Genomic DNA, 19,844 nt, shown 5'->3' on the forward strand with positions numbered 1-19,844 from the left:
GTGATTAAAATAACTACAATCCAACAAATAATTAATGCTCAAAGTTTTAATTAAAAAATAAATTAACTTGTAGGAATAATATGCTTAATTCAATATGGATAATATTATTTGCATATACAAAAATAACCAATTATTATTATTTCGTTACGAATTATGTTTAACCTTACATAAGTAAAATCTTGTTAGGTATTTTTCTTTAGTTTCTTTTTGTTGGTATATATTGACTCGACACAAATTTTTAAAAAATATTTATTAAAAATTTATTTTACTAAATTAGCTTTATTAATTTTACATTACAAATTTAAATTAGGCAAATTTGTATTTCATGAAGCAAATAAGGAAGAAAGCAAATTATATGTTTGACATGAAATGTAAATAAAGAATAAAATGTATTTAGTTATATTCATCATATTAATTATTACAATAAATTATTACCTTATTAATCAATTTACTTAAATATAATATATTTCAAAATTTTTTATATAACCTAAACAAAAGTAACATGTAAATTCTCACCTTCATCCTAAATACAATGATTTGAAAAAAAAATTCCAAATACAATGAGAAAAAAAATTCTAAATACAATGAGACATACAATTTTATAGAATAATTATATCTTTTAAAAATAAATAAATAAATAAATAAATAAAAATGAAAAATAGATGATAAATGCAATGACATTTATGATAAATTTCTTGAATGACATATTCTGTAATTAATGAAAAAATAAAGGATTTTATTTTAAAATTTTTGATAGGTATACCAAAAAAGACGCAAAAAATTTCTAATCTAAACTTATAATTTTTTTTTTAAATAGATGGCATGTTAAAATCACTTTTTCTAATATAAAACGAAAATACGATATACGATATGATTGGTCGTATATTCTGAAAACCAAATAAAAATAGAAAGTAAGTCTCCACATAGGTTACAAGAGAAATCTGGACTCTTTTAAAGAGGTGAATTTCATTGAAACTAAACCGCCTCAATTTTGTAACTGTAAATTCAGTGATCTTTTTCTCTTTACTATTTTTTTATCGCATTTTTTCTCAGTCTCTCGGCGATTGTAATTCAGCTTGCTCTCTGGTGATCGATCCTTTTCTACCGTTCTGGTAAAACGACTATGGCATTATTATTATTGATTTAGTTTTGTTTTGCGATTAATCGTTGTTGTGGTTGTTAATTTTTCTAGGGTTTATGATCGTATTGTTTCATAATTTTAATATATTGTATTGTTTGTTGTCGTTTACTGGCATTTTTATTAATGGTTTTGACTCTGTTTTAGGCAGAATATGGTATTTTAAGCTATTAAATTCGTGCAATTAACTTTTCTAGGGTTTAGGATTGTGCAGATATTTTGTTTCGATAGTTGTTACTGATCGTATTGTTTCGTAATGTATGTATGTTTGAATGGATTGTATCATTTTGCTGTAGTTTATGGACATTTTTATTGATGCCTTGACCGTGTTTTAGTGTAGAATATTGACTACTAAGTTTGTATTCTCACAATTTATTACCAATTATGCCTTAAAAATATTGAATTCAAGATTCACTATTGAGTTCATGCAATTAATTTTTGTAGGGTTTAAGATCGTGCCATCTCTTGTTTGGATAGTCGTTATCCGTCGTATCATTGTTTCGTAATGTATTGTATGTTTGAAATATATTGTATCATTCTTTGTGGTTTACCGGCATTTTTATTGATGGTTTTGACTCTGTTTTAGTATAGAATAGTGAGTACTGAGTTTGTATTTTCATAATTTATTACCAATATGTGTTAATAAATATATTGAGATATTAAATTCACACAATTAACTTTTCTAGGGTTTAATATCATGTATGTTTGAATAGATTGTATCATTACCACTTTAAGAAAGTATTTTTGAATTAATGCCACATCTTCTACTTCGACAAGGCAGGTGCAAAAGGGAAAGGAGTAAGTGTTTGACTGTGTTTTAGTATAGAATAGTGACTACTAAGGTTGTATTTTCATAATTTATTACCTGTTATGCCTTAATAAACATTTTGAGCTCTTAAATTCATGCAATTAACATTTCTAGGGTTTAAGGTCATGCGGACAGCTTGTTTGAATAGTCATTACCTATTGTATTGTTTCATAATGTATCATAATGTTTCAGCTTATTGGCATTTTTATTGATGGTTTGATTGCGTTTTAGTATAGAATAATGAGTACCGTGTTTGTATTTTCATAATTTATTACCTATTATGCCTTGATAAATATTAAGCTATTAAATTCATGCAATTAACTTTTCAACGGTTTTAGATTGAGCGAATATCTTGATCAATTTTGTATGTTCATAATTATTGACCAATTATGTGTTAATATATATTTTAAGCTATTAAATTCATGCAATTCCTAATGAAATTAACCAAAAACAAAACAGTCAAACCAAAATTAGCAGAAAGAATTTCGCTTCAATAAATACTTAGATGAAGAATGATAAAAGGATAGGTTATGGTGTTGGTTATATGATGTAATGTTGTGATTACATGTGGTTTTCAATTGCTCATATTCAGGTGGTCATAACATACGTGTTCCTAAGATGGCAATGGCCCAGCTGAAGATTATTGAGTTGGATGAAGGATGGGAGTTTATGCAGAAGGGAATCATAAAATTGAAGAAATTTTTGGAAGGACAGCAACATTCTTTCAGCTCCGAGGAGTACATGATGCTCTACACGTATCCTTAGGGTTCTTTGTGCTTAAAGTGTCTTTATATATAAGCATATTTGTTCTTTAATATATATATACACATTATTTTATATATTCAATCTTTAAAATATGAAACTGCCTACAACCACTTTACTCTCATGGTGGTCTTAAAACAACTAACAATTTGGTTATAAGTGAGCTACTCTTGACATGGGAGGAAGTTTTTCCTTAATTGAAGTGTAGAACCATATATAACATGTGTACACAAAAACCGCCAAATGATTACTCGCAGCAGTTGTATGAGAAGTACAAGGAAGCATTTGAAGAATATATCAATTCTACTGTAAGAAGCATCGACTCTCTTTCTCATGATAATTAGGTGTTGAAAAGTTATTAGCTGATGGTTAGCTTTGTAATGAGGCACATATATTTACTTCCATGCAATTGGCTAACTTGTTGGTCGAGTTATACTTCTAGTTAGGCAGTTAATGAGTAGAACTTGAGTTTGGTCAGGAAATTTTTGGTGTTATTATATTTGGTATAACTGACATGTGCTTGATTTGAGCCGTAATGGTGGATGTATGTTCAACTGGGTGGCTGTTTGAGAATATTAAGTTGATGAAATCCTAGTTAACATTTACTTTATCTAATTTGAAAACAGTATATGTGGATAAATTGAAGTTCCACTATGTTGTGAAATTTATTCTACCTGCTTTTGATATTGCTGTTCAATTTTTCAATTTGTATTTTTCTTTATTAGGTTCTGCCTTCTTTAAGAGAGAAGCACGATGAGTTTATGTTGATGGAGTTTGTGAAAAGATGGGCAAATCATAAACTTATGGTTAGGTGGCTCTCACGATTCTTCCATTATCTCGACCGATATTTTATTGCCCGAAGGTCGCTACCTGCACTTAATGAAGTTGGTCTGACGTGCTTTCGTGATCTGGTTTGTTTCTTGCATCTCATATATAATTTTTGGCAACATAATTGTCTTTTTCCTTTTTTGGTTTCTTCATATCTTTGATGTGTGGGAAATTTATTCCTGTTTTGTTGACAATAGGTTTATCAGGAGTTGAAGGGTAAAGCTAGAGATGCAGTTATTGTGTTGGCAAGTATCATATCCTCATGTTGTTTTTTGTTTCTTCCTACTTCCAGTTGATCCCAACTCTTGCAATACTATTTGCTACTTATGGGGGTTTGATTAAGAGTCCTTTTGTATTAGATTGATCAAGAACGCGAGGGTGAGCAGATTGACAGAGGTTTATTGAAGAATGTGCTTGATATATTTGTTGGAATTGGAATGGGGGAAATGGAGTATTATGAAATTGACTTTGAAGATCCAATGCTTAAAGATACTGCAGCTTACTATTCTCGGAAAGCTTCAAGTTGGATCGTGGAAGATTCTTGTCCAGATTATATGTTGAAGGTACAATTCATTTTATAATTGCCACGAGCTCATAAATTGTTTGGTTATTGCTTTAAATTGTTACAGAAAATTGTGATACTGATACCTATGCTTTGCTAACACAGGCAGAGGAGTGCTTGAAGAAAGAAAAGGATAGAGTGTCTCATTATCTCCATGTTAGTAGTGAGACAAAACTTCTAGAGGTGAGCATCAGATTTTGCTTCGCAACTTGAAATCTTAACTTTTAAAGGATTTGATCTTAGATAAATACTGTGTGATTTTGTGTTATGAGGGGGCAGGTAGCCGGTGCCCTTGGGAATTAGTGAAGGTGCGCGCAAGTTGGCTCGGACTCCACGGTTATAAAACAATAAAAAATGGTGATTTAATTGTTACAAGTCTGTGTAACGAATGCTTTGTTAATTTCTAATTTTGTTCTAAAACCTTTTGAAGAGAAGCTTATAGGGATTACCTCCCAAGGTTGTATTTATGCATTTCTTTGTTGGTTGTTGTATACCTCATTGTACAGTGGTTGTGTTTCCATTGTTTTCTGTCTTCTAATAACTTATTCAACTTATCATTTCTCTTCGGTGGGAGGGTGGGGGTGGGGGAGTTGGAGTTTGAAGTTTCAAATAGCCCCTCTCCTTCACAGGGAGATGTTGCTTCTTGTTTGTGATATTAGTCTATGGGTATGTGGGTTGCACGTGTACCCCATATCCATGAGTGCATAATTCTAAAAGGTTCCATATATATTAGTATTAGCAAATGTATTTGAGTTGTAAAATAAAATCCATGGGTGCACAATTCTCAAGTGTGATATTACCTAACGCGCATCTTTTTCTTGGTTCGAGTGAAACATACTGATTAGGTGGTGGGTTGGTCATGGTCTTTTTAATTTTGTTCAGGGAGATGAAATGTGAAAACTGAAGTTGTCAGTTTCATTTTTCTATGGTGCACTTATTATTTATGTCATTGCTTTAAAGTATTCGCCCGATGTATGCTTGATTTCTAATGTTGGAAATTCAGACTATTTACATGTTGATAGTATTTCTTTAGTTGGATTTGTTTCCAATGCTGGGACCTAATTTATGATGCAGAAAGTGCAAAATGAATTGTTGGTTGTATACACCATTCAGTTACTTGAGAAAGAGCATTCTGGATGCCGAGCATTGCTTAGAGATGATAAGGTATTGAATTCTTGTGTTGCTCTTCACCATTAGTTTTTTGGAAGTTTCGATATATTTTACAGAAATTCAATGTCGCACTCTCTTTTGTACACTCAGGTAGAGGATCTATCTCGAATGTATAGGTTATTCCTCAGAATCCCCAAGGGATTGGAACCTGTTTCAAATATGTTTAAACAGGTACTTTTATTTTCTATCATTCTGTGCCAATTACTGAGCAACAAAAGAATTATTTATCTAGTTTTGTAAGTTTGGCTTAACATCTGCTGACTATAAATATTTTTGCAGCATGTCATTGCTGAAGGCATGGTCCTGGTTCAGCAGGCTGAAGATACGACAAATAGCAAGGTGAATTGTCTTTCTTCTTGTTTCACGTTTTTAATGGTTTCACTTAAAAACGATGATTATCTGTTAATTGCATGCGAAATGAAGTCTATTTAAATGGTGAATAGGAAAAAACAGCGGGGGAGAGGGTATGCATGATACACCACTTTCTTTTAGAGAACAAAAACTTTTGGCTAGAGTTGAAAGCATTTGTAGAAATAAGTACATACATATATATGAGAAGTCTTTTCCAGCCTTGCTGTCCTTGTGGGTTCAATAAATTTTTGTTCGTTGGAAGAAATTTACTAGTGTTTCTATTTGAAGTGTTTATGTTTTTTCTGCACAGGCCGAAAGTTCAGGCTCAGGAGAGCAGGTAAAACCATATTCCTTTTTTTTTTTCACTTTTGTGTAATGTAAATTCTTCTAACCATGGATTCCATACCTTCCGCAGGTCTTTGTTAGAAAGTTGATTGAGCTTCACGATAAGTATCTGGCTTATGTTACGGACTGTTTTGCTAATAACTCTCTCTTTCATAAGGTATATTCTGTTGTTAACAATTGTTGGTTTTTTTTGTACTTTAAATTATTTGTCAGTCAGTGTTTCTGATGTCTAAAGTTTGACATATATAGGCTCTCAAGGAGGCATTTGAGGTCTTCTGTAACAAGATTGTGTCTGGTTGTTCAAGTGCAGAGCTCCTTGCTTCTTATTGTGATAATATTCTTAAGAAAGGTGGGAGTGAAAAACTCAGTGATGATGCCATTGAGGAGACCTTGGATAAGGTATAGCACGACTTCAAATCACTCCACTTCCTGGAAAGTTCATCTTTCGGCCAAACGATATCATAATATGGTTTGAATTTTTGTAGGTGGTCAAGCTTCTTGCATACATTAGTGACAAAGACCTTTTTGCGGAGTTCTACAGGTGGGTAGACAGTTCAACAGTCTCTTGATATAGTTACCTTGGTGTTATAGGTTGAATCTTCATTTACCTTTTGGAATGTTCATTATCTTGGTATGATAGGAAGAAGCTTTCTCGTCGATTGCTCTTTGATAAAAGTGCCAGTGATGACCACGAAAGGCTCATCTTAACAAAGTTAAAGCAACAGTGTGGTGGACAGTTTACGTCAAAGATGGAGGGAATGGTGAGGAAACACAACATCTTTTCATAGTTTATCCCATCCCCTTTCAAATGTCTTATTAAAACCTGTGGTTGGTAACTGCAAAACAGGTGACAGACTTGACGTTGGCTAGGGAAAGTCAGAACAATTTTCAAGAATATCTCAGCAACAACGCTGCAGCAAGTCCTGGAATTGATTTAACTGTCACAGTTCTTACAACTGGGTTCTGGCCTAGTTACAAGTCGTCTGATTTGAGTCTCCCTGCGGAAATGGTAAGAGGAGCTTTTCTTGATAATTTGAAAATCCTCTTTTCTGTTGCTGATTTGAGGTTTTTCTTCTGAATTAATGAATGGCCTAGCTGTTGTGTCATTTACCCTCAGGTAAAGTGTGTGGAAGTCTTCAAGGAGTTCTATCAGACAAAAACAAAACACAGGAAATTGACATGGATTTATTCATTGGGTACGTGTAACATCAATGGGAAGTTCGAGTCCAAAACCATCGAACTGATTCTGGGAACTTATCAGGTGACTACTCCGTCTTAACAATTCCATTAAAATATCCCTCTTGGTTACAGTCCACCTTTGGATTTATGATTGCCGTTTTTTTCAGGCTGCTGTTCTTCTGTTGTTTAATGCTTCAGATAGATTGAGTTACTCCGAAATCAAGAGTCAGTTAAATCTGGCTGATGATGACTTGATCAGATTGCTTCAATCCCTTTCATGTGCCAAGTATAAAATTCTGACTAAGGAGCCTAGTAATAGAATTGTTTCGCCATCTGATCATTTTGCATTCAACTCCAAATTCACTGACAGGATGAGGCGGATTAGGGTATAGATAAAGAACTCTGTATTTTTCAATGATGCTTCCTTCTTTGACCGCACACTAGACACCTATTCCTAATGGCATGTTCTATTTGCACCATCCAGGTTCCATTACCTCCTGTGGATGAAAGGAAAAAAGTGGTTGAGGATGTAGACAAAGATAGACGTTATGCTATTGATGCCTGTATTGTGCGCATTATGAAGAGTCGAAAAGTTCTTCCTCATCAGCAACTAGTGTTGGAGTGTGTTGAGCAGTTGAGCCGAATGTTTAAGGTATGCACCATTTTTTTGGATTTTCTAGGATGAAATAAATCATTTTTGGAAGGTCAATATGATTTGCATGCTCTTGTAACCATGGTATTCAATTTGATACTGGAAGGCTATTTATGACACTGTATTCGATGTTTTCCAGCTTGACAATAAAGAAATTGAAGGTTATACATTCTAGGCTCATCACGGCAGATAACTTGGCAGTTTTTTGTTTGTTTTAAAAGTTGTTCATAACTTGGATTACACCTGTCATGTCATCTCAATACTCAACAACTTTCTTTCAGGATCATGGTCTATATCGGGATCGTGGTGTTGAAAGTAATCTTAAAGATTTAAATATGTCGGTAAAATAGTTGAAGGGGTTTTCTTTATTTTTAGGTTTGTGACAGTGTCTTGTACTTCTATTGTTATTATTATATTTTAAAAAATGGTCTTATTTGACTTAAAGTGTGATTGTTGGTTTTCCTACCCAATGAATATAACTTGCAGAATGATACCCAATGAATATAACTTGCAGAATGACAAACACCAGTTTTACCTTTTCTGTCAATCTTCTAATTGCCTCCCATCACAACTTGTTCCACAATTTTGCTTTCTGAGACCAAAACGCACTTCGAATTTCTTAACCTCGACTTTCTGGACATTATTATAGTACTGTTGAGACGAAGCATCTTTAGGTTGAGAGATATCTTTCAATAGTTTTTCACACCTCTAAATATATTATCTGGTAACAATCTTCCATTTCCAATTTCATTCTGTTAATTGGTCAATTTGGACAGCAATTTGTATAGGTAGTTCGTTTTGTTTTTTGCCATTTGTTTCTCTGTCATTTTCATTTTCTTTTTAACCGATGTAACACGAGATGAAGAGAGGAGGCGAACCCCCTTTTGTCTATAGTGTTTTTTTGGATATTATCTGGTGTTCATACTTCCTCAATGGGTTAAGTGATGTTGGTCATAAAAGAAGTGGTATTACTTGAGGGAAAACAAGTGTTGCGGGTCACGTGATTTTTAGTTCATTACCTTTGAGAATTCATGTTCTCGAGAAGCTAGAATTTCCTACAGACTCAAAACTTGTATGTGAGATCAGAGATGAACAAGGGCAAAATACGATTGCGCTTTGTGCTTAAAGTTTTAATGATGTTGCTGTGCCCCCATCCAATACATGACCTCCTCACATTCAGATTGTTTTATGAGCCTCTAGGTCCTTTTCAAGTGTGTAGCAATCTTGAACTTCCCTTATTTGAGCCTTTATTTCCTGTGCAAGTGTCTTGCAATCTTGAACTTTCCTTTATCTTGCAGATAGTTATCACTTCTAGTTATAGAGATTGAGCATTTTATATTAATATCAATCATTTTGCGTATTTGTGTAGCCTGATTTCAAAGCAATCAAAAAGCGAATTGAAGATCTCATCACTAGAGATTACCTGGAGAGAGACAAAGAGAACCCAAATTTGTTCAAATATTTAGCTTGAAGCAATTATCTGATCCTTTGCTGGAGAATTTTTTCTTCTTTGCACATCAAATTGAGTGTAGCTGGTTTCTCTATATACCTTAAATATGGACACTATCAGATAAATTTTTTGACCTTTGCCCCTATATGTAGGCAACTGTGCAGTTCTTAGGTATCATACCGCCTTTTTTGGTGAAGAAATTGGCGGAAGGCTAATACAGGTACTTGTTGCAGTCATAGAGCAACACACTTGCTATTCATTCCCTTGTGTTCTGATCTATTGCTTACAAATATATCTGTGTGACTTTAAGACTTGTCGGAATTGCTGGCCTGGTTTGTCCGACCACAAAAGGCACAGGGCTTTTGGGCGCTACCTAGTAATTTACATTCACAACTCTATCTAGCCTTGCAAGGAGAGGGCGTTCTCTCGTGCTTTTCTTCATCACAGATTGGTAGGTAAAACAATGGGTCTTTGCTCCAACTGCCGCATCCCTCCCCTTCCATTTCCCTCTCGCTTTCAAAGTGATATTTGCTACTGTTTGCTATATTTACTAATATGCTTTGTAGGTGTGTGCTTTCATTAGAGAGTGGTACTTTATGGAGTTTCGAAAGTAGGCAGAGTGTAATAGCCTACCAAGAGAGAGTACTCCACATCTTGTAAATACGAGCTTCTCTATTGTAGTTTAAAAGAATCTCTCTCTTGTTGATTCATTGAGAGACGCTTCAAACGCTTTTTGAGTCTCAACTTCTTACTCCAATTGATCTAATGATTTTGTTATTTTAAGTGGAATTAACATTGTTCTAACATATATAACCAGTAGCATATACGTCACTTGTTGCATTAGATGCCGTATCCTCCCCTCCCCCCCTACCAATTGCTTCTACTTCACTATACAACCGAAGCCACTATCGTCTGCTGCACCATCAGTCAATCCTTATATTTCACTGCATAACTAACACAATTTTCATCACTCACTATTAAATCCAACTACCAAAAATCGAATAATGGACTATTACCATCGTCACCACGAAATTGAGGACCAATAACCAGATTCATCATTGGAACCACAATACTATTATTGCACCCATCAAAAGTTACAAGAACCCCAAAATATCAACACACCACCATACTGATATGAAAGTCATAGCCCATGTAAATTTCACGCTCACCCAAACTAAACTACCACCATTGTCATTTTTGAAATTAATAATAATAATCATGACAATTCTCTTTTTCACCACCAAAATTATAATACTATCAATAGCAAAAATACTGCCACTAATTTGATCATCCACCATCAAATACCACTATATAAGAGTCCGGAGCCAAAAAGGTTCTTTTTTAATAAAAAATATTAAAAGGGACACTTGATTCTAAAAAAAAAAACAAAAAAGGCAAATCGTTGTCGGGTCAGTGACTTGTAAGTCGCGTGGCCACAGCGACATATAAGTCGCCTAAGCACCAGCGATTTGCATGGCAAATCATTGTGCATGTGAGTCGACAAATGAATTCTGCCGGTGTATGTTTAGATTGGTGTTTGTGTCCTTTTTTTTTTTTTTAAATTGGTGTATGGAGAGTTTGAAGAAGTGCCCTAGGGGAATTGAGCCATTTCATGACGACACATAATACGACCTTCATCTTGCCATCTTTCTTATTTCATGACAAATGTCTCTTTTTTTTTTCCCATTGCTTTCTTGGTTTTTGGTTATGGATTTTGAGAGTTAATTTTCAAATACTTTTCTCTTGTTAAAATTGTTGTCACTTTTAGCTTTTCGCAAGTTAGTTTGACTAAGTTTTAAAGTTAAATTAGATTAGACTAATTAAATATTCTAACATTAATATTTATATATTCAAATACTATACGGAAAGTACTGAAAATTGTTGTTTTTTTTCATATCAACATGATAAAAAACTGTAACTTAAAATATTGGTTAAAGTTTATATGATTTAGCTCTCGCAAGAAAATCATGACAAGTATTTTGGAAACAAGGGAGTATCTATGACAACAGAATGATTTATGCAAATCGCTGGTGCTTAGGTGACTTTTATGTCGCTTTGGGCCACACGACTGGTAAGTCGCTGTGGACCAAGCGACTTACAGGTCGCTGACCCCACAACGATTTGTCCCTTTTGTTTTTTTTTCGAAATCAAGTGTTTGTTTTAGTATTTTTGATTAAAAAAAGAGCCCTTTTAGTTTCGGACTCCACTATATACCGACTTGTGCAAGTTCAAGGTACAGAATGACTTTAATAAAGTGCAATACATTAATTAAATATCGCTTTCTTAAAGATAAATCAGGACAAGATAGCTTGAATAGATCTAATAAGATAAAACTCGAAAAGACATTGGAATGTAATAAAGGAGAGAACTGTACTTGCAAAGATGATAAAAAGGTAACGATGTATGAAGAATTACAAGGTTTAGGAATTTTTGAAGGATTAGAAAAAGAATACACTTTAATAGACATAGATACAGAATTATAAAAAATTCTTGCAGCGCTGGGACTCCAATCAGATCACTTAAAACCTGCTTTATTCATCATATCTGCTTAAAACCTGCTTTTTTTGCTTATCCGCTATTATTTCATTAATCTTTTTGTTTATTTGTTTCTTATCCCGTTGATTATATTATCAATTGTTTATTATTGATGTCAAAGCCTAAAATTCTAGGAGACATGATTACATATGTTATTAACTTTCTCAAGAGTGCATAAAAGAAAACCTAGACCTTATGAGAAAGAAATAATATTATACGCAGAATATTACTGGTTTCTTAAAAATTACAGGAAGAATATACAAATCTACATAATTATTTAATAGAACAAAAACAGTTATATTATAGTTTACTTGAAGCTTCGTCAAGAAATAAGATAAATAGATACAAGACTAGGAGAAATAGGATTTAAAATATATTATTGCACCCAGAAAATACGATTAGAAGACAGTTTAACAAAAGATAACGGAATTTACTTAGCTTAATAAACAAACTTTAAAAGACTAAAAATAAGTGATGAGAACTTTAAAAAATACAAAGTCTTATAAAGAAATTAAAATTAAATTAAATAGTTTATACTTAGAATATAAAAAATTAAATAATACAAAAGAAGATCATCTACGACTAGATCATCTAATTACCATAATATCTAAACTAGAATATAAGCCAATAGGACATCTTAAATCCAGAAATAATATTAATGAAAAGACACCCATTTGCTAAAAGTGTACAAGTAAAATATTGGTACTTAAATAGAAAAATGAAACAAAGAGGGGAATCACTAGAAATAGAAAAAGTTTCGAGTAATTATTTAAAAATATTAAAGACAACAGAAAGCCAACAGATTCTAAAAGAATAGATAAGTGTGCTAAAGTGGGAATTAGAAGGTATTACAAGTGATATAGAGCGCTATAACAAACGAATAAAATGTTATAGGGAACAATATAAGGTAACCATACCGTTAGGATAAACAACTCACAATAGATACCTTAAAGAAACTAGAATGTTTAGATCTAAAAATACAAACAGAAAAGAAATATAGACGTTTAAAAGATAATTCACTTATTAAGTGTAATTTTAACAACGGAGAACATATATTACATGGAGAAGATCCACGACTAAATACTATTACAAATTTTATAATAAATCTAGCAGAAGCTATTCATAAGAATAATACTAGAATATTAAAGACGTTAGAAATCTTTGAAGACCTGCAAGGTAAACAAAAAAAATTATTAGATAAAATAGAACAAAATTTTGATTTCTTAAAAAACCAACAATCTAGATTAGATAAGAAGATTCAAAATCTGACTAGTAAAAATAAAAGTACAATAGAAAATAAAATTTTTGAAAAAGAGCTACGAGAAAAAAGAAAAGATCTTAATCAAATTAGAAATATGATCAACTAAATGATCAACTCTATAGAACAATCTTAAAAAGGACAGAACTAATTCAATCAAATTCCGAAGGACTATCAAGTCATCAACCACAAGGAAAAACAGACTCTATCGTCATAAAACAAAATAATATCATAATACTATTACTATTGAAAATTAACAAAAACCTAGAAAAATTAAATAGTGAAAAAGCAGAACTTAATAAAAACCTGAAAAAGTTAATTAAAGAAAAAGTTCAGCTAGAAAAACAAGCTAGTCAAGACAAAAGTATGGAAGAGTTAATTGAACAATTAAAACGAGTAGAATTAACTCCTCAAAAAAAAATATTTAAAAGTAAAATCAAACAACCACCATGAATCTTTTTCCAACATCCACAAGCAAGTCAAGGTCAAGTTTTACCCAGGATAGACTAACAAGTAACATGCTATCTAAAATAGTAAATATACCAAAAACAACTTCAAGCCAACAACTAGAGAAAGTAATAGACGTATATAAAGATATACAATTATTCCAATAAAATAAATTAAAATTAATAAGTGTCAAGACACTGTATGACGAAGGAATGTTTTCAAAGGCACAATTATATAGACATTATAGAGAAGAACAAATGTGTGTTGTTGGAGAAATTAGTAATAGCATAAATCTAGTAAGCTCAGACTCTTTAAAAGAAATTATAAAATCAAACATGAGCCTCATGCATATGGGACTAATAGTAATAGGTTTAAAAGGACTAATTAGAAAGAATCTAGGAATTAAAGTATTAATTTCAATATATGATAATAGATGGTCAAACTCAAAAAGATCTATAATAGAAATAATAGAAGTAGATACATCCTGTAACGAAGGACTTTTTTACTGTAATCCAGATTATATGATAAATTCTTTAGAATTCAAAAAGTATATTAAAATGGGTATTCAGACTAAAGGTTATGAAGAGATGAATAATGAAAATAATTTACTAATATGTGTAGTATTTATAGGAAAACTTGCCACTAATAGTGATACGAAATTTAGATTAAAAATTGATGACGTAGTAAGTTTAATGGAGAATAAAGGTATAAGACTGATGAAATCTCTAAACATAAATTCAGAAGAATATGCAGGACTAGAATGAAATCTGAAAAAATTCAGTAAAAAAAAGTATTTGAGCCAGACGATCACTTGATGTATATAAACAACAAAGGACAAACTTCAGTTAGGTTTACATACTACAAATATGCAAACGAAAAGAAAATAGATGAAGAAATTGAAGAAAGTGAAAATAATGATTTTATGAATATAGAAATTAGAGAAGAAGATGATTTCGAAGTAAACAAGGTCATAATGAGGGCAGAAGCCATATATGAGACAAACAACAATAGAACGTTTAAATGCAAGGGTTGTAAACTAAGAAACCTAGATTTTCAAGAAATGAAAGAACATTTTTATTGAATGTGAATTAAGAACAAATAATTATGAGTATAGAAATAAGAAAGAGACACTTAATGAAATGCAAAAAGACGAGGATTTGAAAACAATTATAGTATAGATAAAATAGAAAGTATAAAAGAACTAATGGAAAGCATAGCCAGTAGCTATAGTCCTTTCCAAAGGACGACTGATATGCAAAGAGTGCAAACAACTACAAGTAATTTATCAAGACATAGGGTATATAGGATAAATCCTGAAGAACATACAGAAAATATAAAATCCAGAGGAAGAAGAATGTCAATAGAAGAACCTTTTAGATTACAAGACGGTGGTAACAGAGGAAAAATCTTGAACATGACAACCCATGACCCTCAAACATGGAATGCCGTAATAGACATATGAAAAAGAATAGTGGTAGCAGATTATATACAATCTAATCAAGAACCAGACGCAGAAAACATGTATAGGTATCTAGAGATATTTTTAAGAGAAACTACTAAAGCTTTATGGGAAGCATATAAGACAAATTTTTTTGAAGATTTTCAGGGAATAGTCAACATGGGAGTTAACCCATACAATTTTACAAACAAAGTACATAATTTATTAATAGGAGAAGACCCCAATAGTGGTTTAATAGTCCTACAGAAAAATATTTTAATAAAATTAGAACAGTTAAATATAAGTAATTGATCAAAGTTAAAGAATTTTTAAATAATTATTTCTACTATTGTATAATTAGTGGAAACTGTTTGATTAGACTCTAGGAAATAAATTATTTAACAAACTATCAGGGGCTTTAGGTAGAAAAATAGAAGAAAAGTGGTCTAAGAGAGGAGTATAGCACAACACCCAGACACAAAATGGTCAATAGGATAAAAGATACAACATGTAATGGAAGTATTACAAGAGAAATGTACAAATATTTAAATAAAAAAATAATTAAGAAAAACTATTACTTAAGAAAATCATAAAAGAGATTATCGCCCTAAGAAAAAATATTACTTAAGAAAATCATCGGCTAAAAAATAATATCTAAACAGACAAAAGCATGTGAGAAAAATAATACTAATAGAACTTATAAAAATAGACTAGAATGTTTTACTTGCGGAAGTCTAGACCACTTAGCAAATACTTGCCCAAAAAAAAACAATAGCAAAACAAGAAATGAACAATTAATAGAAGATGTTAATGAGAATCTATAAAATATAGACAAATATATGTCAGCCAATGAAAGTATATATTCCATAATGAGTACGGAAGCATTTGAAGAGCAAACACGATTCCTCGAAATGTGAAGGAGATGAGTTTATAAATGAAATAAGATTAGAAAAAGTAAATTTAAACTATCATGACTTAGTAAACCTTATAGACCATTGTGAACATGACTTTGGAAGAGGTAAAGGTCTAGATAATAATCAGTATTTTAAATGTGAATTGTATCCCAATAAAAATAAAAGAGTAAAATATAAAAAGTGCTATATAAAAGAATGTATTACTTGTGTGGAGAGAATTCTAGAATTACAAATAACAAAGACAAATTTAGTCACAAAAACTAGTTATAAGCCCATGACTAATTTAACAGAAAAAAGTTATCACAATTAGAAGAAAGAATACGTAAGATAGAAATAAGAATGAATAAAATCGAGAAACAAAAAGAGGCAATTAAGGAAGAGGAAGTGTTAGAATTAGAACTAATGAACATATCATTTGAAGGAATAATAAATAATAAAGACAAACGGAAAAAAGTAATGAATATATCATTCGAAGGAATGATATGTAATGAGGATAAAAAGATTAGTACAGTCAAAGTCTTAACAAGAATAAAAATTCAAGATTGTAAAGTAGAAACATTAGCTATAGTAGATTCTGGATGTACAAGGAATATATTAAACACCAGAATACTGCCACCAAGAGTGATTAAAGAATTATTAAAGCCAAAAAAATTCATGCAAATGGATGAGTTTTTTTAATACCTATACAAAATATATACCTAGAGCAAAAGTAAGTTTGGTTAACACTTGCAAAAATTATTATAAACCATCATATAAACTCGATGAAATACTAGTAAGGGACTTAAACATTAGAGCAGACTTTGTATTAGGATTAGACTTTATGATACAAAATAATGGAGGTTGTCTTGTCACCAGAGATTAAATAATTTTTGCTAGTAATATCACTCAGTCATCGGTAATAACAAAACGTACATTAACTAAATATCGCTTTCTTAAAGATAAATCAGAATAAGATAGCTCGAATAGATCTAACAAGATAAGATCCAAAAAGACACTAGAATGTGATAAAGGAGAGAACTGTACTTGCAAAGATGATAAAAAGGTAACGATGGATGAAGAATTACAAGATTTAAATTTTTTTAAAGGATTAGGAAAAGAATACACTTTAATAGAGTCAGATACAAAATTATACAACTTTAAGAAAGGTATACAACAGATAAGAGTAATAAGAGAACAAAAAGACTTAGAAAAAATAATGCAAGGTCTAGACAAATTAAAAATAATTGTAGAAAAACCCTTGCAACATTGGGACTCCAATCAGATCACTTGTAAGTTAGAAATAATTAATTCAGAGTATACCATAAAAATCATATCTATAGAAGTCACCAATGAAGACCTTAAAGATTTTGAAGTACAAATCAAAGAACTATTAGACGTAGGAATAATCGGAAGATTTAAATCCAGACATCGATCAACAACATTCATAATAAAAAATTATAGTGAAATAATAAGGAAAAAGGCAAGCTTGGTAGTAAATTATAAAAGACTTAATGATAATACTACCATGGATGGATATAAGTTACTAGACAAAACAAAACTAATAAATAAAATATAAGGAAGGAAGATATTCAGCAAGTTTGACTGTAAGTCTGGATACTAGCAGATTAAGATGCACGAAGATAGCATAGAATGGACAGCCTTCACATGTCCAGAAGGACATTTTGAATGGCTAGTTATGTCATTCGGATTAAAAACAGCACCACCAATCTTCCAAAGAAAAATGAATAGTATCTTTGATAGTTATAAAAATTTTACACTAGTTTATTTAGATGGTATTTTAATTTTTAGTAATAATATGAGAGGATATTTATAGCAAGTTTTTAAATTATTTATAGACAATGAAATTATAATAAGTAAAAAGAAAATGAAACTATAAAAAAAATAGTATAAATTTTCTAGGAGTAGTCATTGGTGATAGCAAAATAAAGCTACAACCGCATATAGCTAAAAAGGTTTTAAAAATGTCAGATAAATTAGATAAAAGTAAGGATTTACAAAAAAATTTAGGATTACTAAATTATGCTAGAAATTTCATTAAAGATTTAGGGAAAGTGGCAGGACCGCTATATTCTAAAACTGGATCTACGGGCCAGAAGACTTTTAATACTGAAGACATAAAATTACTTAAAAAAATTAACCGCATGATGCAAGACATTCCAGATTTGATCATGCCGTTAGAAACAGACTATTTAATTGTTGAGACGGATGAAATCCTCGAGGGATGGAGACAGTGCTAAAGGCAAAACCTAATAAATACAGCGATAAAAAAGATGAAAAAAATTGTGCTTATCAAAGTGGTAAGTATAAAGAAAAAGACAATATGAATAGTATAGGCGCAGAGACACTTGCGGTAATCTACAGTCTAAATAGTTTTAAACTTTATATACTAAATAAGCCTGAAATATTAGTAAGAACAGACTGCGAAGTTATAGTAAAATTCTATCAGAAAATAAAAGAAAAGAATAGTAGTAAACGGAGGTGGTTAAATTTCCTAGATGCCACTTCAATTTATAACATTATGTTAGAACATATTAAAGGTAAAGATAATAGTTTAGCAGATCAACTTAGTAGACTTATTATACGAACCAACTAACGATTCTTGTTTCAGTATGCATGCAGGAAAACAAAAAGGCAAAGGCTGAAGACACGCCTTCCCAAGACTTTTATCTAAAGACATTGTTAAGTAATACTCACTTCAGACCACATACGTTGTTAAAACATCCAAGACTGGAAAGGATGATTTTCGGACCGCACAACTTGATAAGTTATGAGCCATCTAATCTGATTTTCAGATAGAAACCAGATGTGAGAGCAGACAAGCAGCAAATATGCCTAATAGACAATCTGTGGATGGCTTATAATAAGACAATCAGAGAGTAGCTATTTTATTTCAGTACTTAATGTTGTAAGTTATTATTTCACTGAAAAGAATTCAACTAACAGATTTAGATTCTATGTTGTTATTAGAGGACAGATGCAAGGAGCATTCCAAACGTGGACAGAAGTAGTAGATTCTATTAAAAATCAGACAACACCTCTCTTTAAAGGTTTCAACGACCTCACCGAAGCATTGGATTATGCGCAAGGAAACTTGAGGCCAAATTACTATATTTCTCCAGCATCAAGACCAAACATGAAAGAAGTTCCTCAATACAATATAAGAAAAGATACCGATAAAATTATTTTTTGCGATCATTGTTCGACAATGACCGAAGCTTTCAAAAGACCGAATCATGCTAATGAGACTTTGAGACAAGAAAACGAAAGCCTTGTAAATGAGAAAAACAAATGACAGAACATATAAGTATTTTACAAGATCACATTAAAATCCTTCATTATGAGTTATCTCAATAGACCTAGCAGACTCTCGTGACATAACAGATAGTTTCAAGGATTTTTCCATCTCCTTTAAAAATGGATAAGAAGGGCATGCATCCCGCAATGAATGCAGAAAGACCCACTGTATCGGGTAATGATACAGCTAGTTCAATTCAAACGTTAACTAATAAAGATAAATTAAATTCGTTGATGGCTGACACTTTGCCAAAAAATATAGAGAGAATTCTCCTAGCTAGTTTTCAAACACAAGATGAAGGTACTTCCACCCAAAGAAAAAGTAACAAAGGTTTTTATCTACGAAAAAAATGATAAAAAGAATATACAATAAATAATGGCAAACATAATCAAAAAATTATTAGAAGAATAAATTAAAGAAGTAGTTATGGAAAACATATATATATAAAATGAGTAGCTGTAATAAGAAGAAAAATGAAAGAGGAGATGGAAGGGTGGAAGGAGGGAAAGTAAAAGACATGTGTAGATGAAGAAGGGTGGAAGAAACAAATAATCTTTTTGAACTTTTTTTTGTTTTGTTTTTTCTTTATTTTCTTTCTTGCCAAGTGAGATTTTAAGGCGACGTTAGTTCCACTTAAACTAAGAAGAAAGGAGTATTAGATCGTCCAATTAGAAAATTTTTATTATGATAAAAAAAATTGTTTGATTGAGGC

At 31.6% G+C, this 19,844-nt stretch overlaps 1 protein-coding gene across 4 annotated transcripts; it reads left to right on the plus strand.

The window, feature by feature from the left end:
* The first annotated feature begins 842 nt into the window (after nt 1–842).
* LOC107863996 (cullin-1) lies at nt 843–9,504 on the plus strand. 4 transcript variants are annotated; one of them, XM_047409270.1, is made up of 21 exons: nt 858–959; nt 1,054–1,112; nt 2,539–2,701; nt 2,917–3,016; nt 3,434–3,619; nt 3,734–3,781; nt 3,896–4,099; nt 4,204–4,281; nt 5,173–5,262; nt 5,359–5,439; nt 5,548–5,607; nt 5,930–5,956; nt 6,035–6,121; nt 6,214–6,363; nt 6,450–6,505; nt 6,605–6,725; nt 6,812–6,973; nt 7,082–7,225; nt 7,311–7,529; nt 7,628–7,795; nt 9,165–9,504. In XM_047409270.1, exons 3-21 carry the CDS (start codon nt 2,565–2,567, stop codon nt 9,264–9,266), a joined length of 2,220 nt encoding a protein of 739 aa, XP_047265226.1. In that variant the 5' UTR covers nt 858–959; nt 1,054–1,112; nt 2,539–2,564; the 3' UTR covers nt 9,267–9,504. The 4 variants fall into 4 exon arrangements, with proteins under 4 accessions (XP_047265227.1, XP_047265229.1, XP_047265226.1 ...); XM_047409271.1 differs by having other exon boundaries at nt 843–1,112; XM_047409273.1 differs by lacking the exon at nt 1,054–1,112 and having other exon boundaries at nt 843–959.
* Nucleotides 9,505–19,844: the final 10,340 nt, after the last annotated feature.

The sequence above is a fragment of the Capsicum annuum genome, chromosome 3 (assembly GCF_002878395.1).
Source record: "Capsicum annuum cultivar UCD-10X-F1 chromosome 3, UCD10Xv1.1, whole genome shotgun sequence".
NCBI classification, from domain to species: Eukaryota; Viridiplantae; Streptophyta; class Magnoliopsida; order Solanales; family Solanaceae; genus Capsicum; species Capsicum annuum.

What these genes read in the sequence shown, in the direction of transcription:
- LOC107863996 (XM_047409271.1), top strand. Translation starts at nt 2,565, where the DNA reads ATGGCAATGGCCCAGCTGAAGATTATTGAGTTGGATGAAGGATGGGAG. An exon ending in GTGAGACAAAACTTCTAGAG is followed by an intron (nt 4,282 to 5,172) that starts GTGAGCATCAGA and finishes TTTATGATGCAG; the next exon opens with AAAGTGCAAAATGAATTGTT. An exon ending in ATAACTCTCTCTTTCATAAG is followed by an intron (nt 6,122 to 6,213) that starts GTATATTCTGTT and finishes TGACATATATAG; the next exon opens with GCTCTCAAGGAGGCATTTGA.